Source organism: Cajanus cajan, chromosome 9 (genome assembly GCF_000230855.2).
Source record: "Cajanus cajan strain Asha chromosome 9, NIPB_CcT2T_4, whole genome shotgun sequence".
In the NCBI taxonomy this organism is placed as follows: Eukaryota; Viridiplantae; Streptophyta; class Magnoliopsida; order Fabales; family Fabaceae; genus Cajanus; species Cajanus cajan.
The window spans coordinates 22,013,808-22,019,742 of NC_138525.1; the positions used below are offsets into that span (position 1 = coordinate 22,013,808).

At 37.8% G+C, this 5,935-nt stretch overlaps 2 protein-coding genes across 2 annotated transcripts; one reads left to right on the forward strand and one right to left on the reverse strand.

Moving 5' to 3' along the window:
* Positions 1–1,690, reverse strand: LOC109800028 (putative serine/threonine-protein kinase PBL21). The gene is made up of 3 exons (XM_020360705.3): positions 1,239–1,690; positions 718–1,109; positions 1–420 (listed from the first exon to the last, which is right to left on the reverse strand). Exons 1-3 carry the CDS (start codon positions 1,636–1,638, stop codon positions 136–138), a joined length of 1,077 nt encoding a protein of 358 aa, XP_020216294.2. The 5' UTR covers positions 1,639–1,690; the 3' UTR covers positions 1–135.
* Positions 1,691–3,254: 1,564 nt separating this feature from the next.
* On the forward strand, positions 3,255–5,535 carry LOC145952012 (uncharacterized). Its single transcript, XM_083064231.1, has 3 exons — positions 3,255–3,350; positions 4,643–4,996; positions 5,146–5,535. The coding sequence occupies exons 1-3, from the start codon at positions 3,255–3,257 to the stop codon at positions 5,533–5,535; spliced, it is 840 nt and encodes a 279-aa protein (XP_082920357.1).
* Positions 5,536–5,935: the final 400 nt, after the last annotated feature.

The window sequence follows — 5,935 nt, forward strand, 5'->3', positions numbered from 1 at the left end:
TAAAACAAAAAATATGTATATTATTGGGACTAAATTAAAATAATAAAAATCAAAATAAAAAGAGATTTATAAAAATCATTTAAAATATCATAAAGACTAATAAAAAAGAAAGAGATATTACAGATAAAAACATATTTAATTCTGGTTTCTATCTGTATCTGTATCTGTTTTTGGTGTTGGTTGCTGGAGTGGGCTGCGCATGGCATGTCCTCGCCTGTGGACTTCAGAAACACTTTCAGAGGCCAAGTACTCCAATGCAACAACAATATCACCAATGGATGGACGAAGATTCGGTTTCTCCTGAAGACACATGGCAGTTATAGCGACTGCATTGTGCAAACAACGTATCGGGTAGTTTCCTTGCAATAGAGGGTCAACCATTTGCGAAAGCTTTCTCCGGTCACCCAAAAATGGCCGAGACTGCACCAAGAATACACACAAAAGTACGTACTTCATTTAAGACAAGTGATGGAGTTTCATATAGAAACATATTGGAATGCTAAAATACTAATTGTCCCATCCCATGCATGCAAGAATTAGTTATTAAAAGAAAAACTAGTTATATAAAGGCATAAGTGGTTTATACTTTTGTTTTTTAATCAAGAAATGTATTTGGTCTCCAAATGTATATGCGAGGGTGGAAATGAGTTATATACTTGATGATTACAAATAAAATAAAATAATTGTAAATAGATTGATATTAGAAAATTTACGTACCCATGCAACGAGGCTTTGCTCGCGTGGTTTTCTAGCGACATCCATTGCCTTACGTCCGGTGATCAACTCTAGCAAGACGACACCAAAGCTGTAGATATCAGATTTAAGGGTTAATTTGCCACTCATGGCGTACTCGGGGGCACAATAGCCATATGTTCCCATGACTCTTGTGGAAACATGGGTATTGTCTCCAACAGGTCCTAGCTTAGCAAGCCCAAAATCCGAGAGTTTAGGGTTCAAATCATCGTCTAATAAGATGTTGGCAGATTTCAAGTCCCGATAGATAACAGGTGGATTCGCTGAACAATGGAGATACTGGAGGCCCCGCGCAGCACCCACAGCAATGTTCAGTCGAGTTTTCCAGCTTAGTGGTTTTCTCTCTAGGTTAGTATCTGAAAAATAATCAATACATAAATATAAATATATATGCATGCATGAAGAGGAATTAATAGGACATTATATATATGATGAGCTAGGTACGTAGGTGATGAAGCGGAATAGGTTAGTAATTAATGAATTACCGAAAAGATGATGTTCGAGGCTTCCCTTAGGCATGTATTCATAAACCAAAAGCCTTTGATCTCCATGGGTGCAGTAGCCGATTAATTTGACGAGATTAGAATGATGAAGGAGGCTTAGCATAAGAACCTCGGTGACAAATTCGCGATTACCTTGATGGCCATCACCATCTAGACGCAATTGTTTGATAGCAACAAGCTGGCCTGTGGAGAGTTGGCCCTTGTAAACCTTTCCAAAACCTCCTTCACCGATCAAATTGACTTCCTTGAAACCCCTGGATGCCGATGTAAGCTCGCGAAAACTGAAACTCGAGGCTGTGCCTCTCCCTTTCCTTGAATTTGGCTTTGTCGTCCCTATATGATCAACGCCCACACCCTTCCCACGAGAACAAAAGCAGCTCATCTCCCTCTCCCACTTACATGTTCATCCACCCTTTCTCCAAAACGCTAAATTCCCAAACTCTCTATATATAAATAAATTAGACAATCTCCTCCATTAATAACTAATCATATACAAACTGTCTCTATGTGTACGTCGTTTTCACGCCAATTTAGCCCAATGCCAACTGCAACACGCTAACTATATCCATATTACCAACTATATAACTTTATTTAAAACTAACATCTATCTCCCTCTCTCCCTTATATATACATTTCTTTATATGATGGTCTAGTTTTCTATTTTCCATTTTTTTTTACATCTTTTTTTTTTTCTCCTTGTGCTATCCTTTCTTTTTATGTCGCTCGCTCCTACTATCGATTAATTATTTTTTATAATTTAGTTTCTACAAACTAAAATTATAAATCAAATATAACTTTATTCTTTGAATAAGTAGATTGAAATCAATCCCCCTCTCTAAGACCATATAGGCGGAAAAAAAAACACGTACACAACACCTATCAAATGATTAGAAAAGTTTTTTTTTTTTAATTTTTTTTTATTTTCATGTGATACAAATAAAGTTACACGTCGATAAAATAAGAGAGAAAAAAATAATAGTTTATAAAACATACGCAAACTCCAATGATAGAGAGATCTTTTGGAAGATGACCAAAAGTAAAATCGTATCACCATCATGGAGTTGTGTTTAAAATAAACCGATAAAAAATAACAAAGTTATAACCCCCTACTTTTGATATAAGTATATTCTCCCAAACAAATCAACGAAATAACCCCAACATCTAAATGGTACAACATCTATTAAACACAAAAGTAAGTGATTATTATGTGGAATAAGACAATCAAAATATTTGCCGAATGTCCATTGGTTTCTCAACTACTATTATGCATGCAAAGATTATGGCCCTTTTGTATAGGTCCAACTCTGTTGGAGTGAAACGTTCAAGGAAAAGGTTATAGGGGGCCTTGTTATATCCTCTTCGGTACGTGATCTCCTCAAGGAGGGTTGAAACCTTTGTGAAATTGTATGAACAATGGAAACAATGTCTAGTGGTGAAATTGTTGGGGAAGAGCATTGGTTTCATTACTATGCAGAGCAGGCTGCAAACATTTTGGAAATTACAAGGGGATTTTTGAGGTAATGGATATATCACATGGCTATTTCTGGTGAAATTTGATCTTGATGTAGATAAGGAGCATGTGCAAGGAGGCCCGTGGATGCTCTTTGATCGTTAATTGATTGTCAGACAATGGTCATCAAAGTTTGTGGCATCTAAGGCGGAGGAAGATAAAGCCTTTATCTGGGTCTACTTTCCAGGGCTAGGCATGGTGTTTCATGACAAGAACGTTCTTCTTTCTATAGCCTCATCGATGGGAAGGCCTATTAAGGTCCATCTCAACACCCTTAATATGACTTGAGGGAGGTTTGCCAGAGTTTGTGTTGAAATTAACCTCTATAAACTAATGTTAGGCAGGTTTAATCTCAACAATATATAGTACAAAGTAGAATACTAAGGCTTGCATTTACTTTGTACCACTGTGGTTGTTATGGCCATGTTGCCTGTGTGTGCGTGACTCCTCCTACAACAACGAAGAAGAGTGCCCAAGATAAGGAGTCAATGGCAAAGGGTGAAGGTCCATCAACATTGAGTGGAGATGGTACCATTGATGAGGAGACAAAGGAGAAGAATGATAACGAGATCCTGGATGTCTTGGTGAATTCACTACAATCACATGGAGATTGGTTGATCATGAAACAAAAATCACAAAAATAAAATAAAAGTAAATTATTTGCAACACAATTCATGCATGGATTGGGGAAGGATAAAGATTTTGACAAGATAGGTGCGAGAGGAAATATCTTAGCTGTTACAGATGGGTCCCTAGCATTATCCAAAAATATGAATAATCATGTGGGGTCCAATGTTCAGATTATGTTGGAAAATAAGGTTGGGCCTAATAAAAAGGGTGCACGAGGCCATGAGAAAAGAGAAGAAACGGGGTCGTGCTGATGTAGGCGGTTTGTGTATGCATGTGGACATGATTAATGTCGAGAAGGTTAACCCGAAGCCAGAGCAAACTTAAAGTATTGCTCCTCGAATTGCAAAGTTTAAGTTCGTCATCCTCATCAAGCATGTTGAGGGTACCCTATATACATATTATGATGAGGATCGCATGGAGGAGGTCTAGAGTGTGGTGTAGGATGGAACCGAGATGATCGTAAGGGGCATCCTGAGGTTGAGGATATAACTCGTGATGACATGCTCTCTTGAGGAGAGCTTCTGGTTACCACTCTAATAGGTTTCTCATGTTAGATAACCATAATATTATTTTTTGGAATATTAGACGTGTAGTAAATGCAAAAGGGGAAAGAAGGGTTTGTGAGCTGGTTAAGTTGCACAAACCTTTTATTTTCATAGTGTTGGAAACCCATTGCCTATTCTTGTCAGTTACTTAATTTCGGAACAATCTAAACTATAAGTTGCATCATAGTGTGGAGGCCAATTGTCATGCTGGAGGCATATGGATCTTGGTTGAGAAAGATAGTCAAATATCGACGCTTGAGTTATTTTCTTTCCCTTAAACAACTATAGTTTTAATCAAGAAAGGTAACATAGAGTGGGCATGCACATTTGTGTATGCAAGTCCTAAATTCAATTACAGAACAGAGGTGTGGGATTATATTAGGAGTCTTAGAAGACAGCTAGTAGTTCCTTGGCTCGTATTAGGAGATTTCAATGAGGTCAATTCTAGCTTAGAGATCTGAGATTATCGTTTCTCTCCTTCTCATGCCTCTCAGTTGGTTCAGCTCATGAATGATTGTTCCTTGATGGACCTTGGCTCTAAAAGTCTTAGACACACCTAGTATCAGAAGCAACTAGGCACAATGATGACTAAAAGGCTTGATAGAATGATTTGTGACACATCATGGCAGTCTCTCTTTCTAGAAGCTTTTGCGGAGGTTTTTTGTCGGGCTTATTCAAATCATTGCCCTATCCTTGTGTAGTATGGCGGTTTGAAAGATAAGTTAAAGGATTGTCCATTTCATTTCCAAGCTTCTTGGTTTAGGCATAAGAGTTTTAAGAAGGTGGTCCATGAGGCTTGGATTAGGAGAACCCCTACCCTTGCTAACGGATTAAAAATTGTCAAGACTGATGCATTAGAGTTTAACACTCGTGTATTTGGCAATATTATGACTCAAAAAAAAGTTGTAGAGGCAAATTTAAGTGGGGTTCAATTGGAGCTTGAAAAAGGGGAGTCTGAGAATCTTTCTCAATTGGAAGGTACTCTCCAACATGAGTTGGATGAGGTTTTATTGCAAGAAGAATTTTTGTGGTTTCAAAAGTCTAGAGAGAAGAGGGTGAGGTTTGGTGATAGGAATACTAGTTATTTCCATACTCAAACCCTTGCTCGAAGAAGAGAAACAAGATTCGAGGCTTATTTCTACTAGATGGCACGTGGCATACGTATCCGGATGTCCTTAACAGTAAAGCTTTTCACTTCTATCAGGAGCTTTTCAGGAATGAATCACATAGTGCTTTTGTGGACATACATCTAGGTTTTCCTCTAGTTTTGGGAGAAGAGGATATGGCCACCCTCTTGGCTCTAATATCTAATAAAAAGGTTAGAAGGTTTGTTATGAGCATGAAATCCTTTAAGGCACATGGGTCAGAAGGATTTCAACCCTTTTTTTATAAACAAAATTGGCACATTGTGGATGACAAACTTTGGAGGATGGTGCGTGAAGAATTTTTGCATAGCTTCTCAGATGAATCTCTTCTTGAAACATTAATCATGCTTATCTCAAAGATAGACAATCCATCTAACCTTAAAGACTTTCGCCCAATTAGTTTGTGTAATGTGAGATATAACATTATATTGAAAGTGTTAGTGGCATGATTGTGTCCTTACCTCCATTATATCGTTGGACCTTTCTAAGAAAGTTTAATATCAGGGAGAGGAACACTTGATAATAATATCCTTGCACAAAAGACTCTCCATTTTATATCCAAGGATAAAACTACTATGGAAACTATGGCATTGAAAATTGACCTTGAGAAGGTGTATGACGAAGTGAGTTAGGATTTTCTTTAGGCTACCCTACATAGATTTGATTTTCCTACTCGTATCATCCAACTGATCATGTGGGGAATTGACAACTTTGTGTTGTCAGTGCTTTGGAATAGAGGAAAGTTGTAACCCTTTCAACCTTCTTGGGGTCTTAGACAAGGGGATCCTCTCTCCCCATATCTTTTCGTGCTTTGCATGGAGAGACTTGTTCTTCACATCCATGAGCTAA

Bases quoted from the DNA above. Each gene is read 5' to 3' on its own strand.
- LOC109800028 (XM_020360705.3), bottom strand. From the start codon at position 1,638: ATGAGCTGCTTTTGTTCTCGTGGGAAGGGTGTGGGCGTTGATCATATA. The intron at 1,110-1,238 runs GTAATTCATTAA...ATTATTTTTCAG, and splicing joins CCTCGAACATCATCTTTTCG to ATACTAACCTAGAGAGAAAA. The intron at 421-717 runs GTACGTAAATTT...TTCTTGGTGCAG, and splicing joins AGCAAAGCCTCGTTGCATGG to TCTCGGCCATTTTTGGGTGA.
- LOC145952012 (XM_083064231.1), top strand. From the start codon at position 3,255: ATGGCAAAGGGTGAAGGTCCATCAACATTGAGTGGAGATGGTACCATT. The intron at 3,351-4,642 runs GTGAATTCACTA...ATCCTTGTGTAG, and splicing joins ACGAGATCCTGGATGTCTTG to TATGGCGGTTTGAAAGATAA. The intron at 4,997-5,145 runs GTGAGGTTTGGT...CACTTCTATCAG, and splicing joins AAAAGTCTAGAGAGAAGAGG to GAGCTTTTCAGGAATGAATC.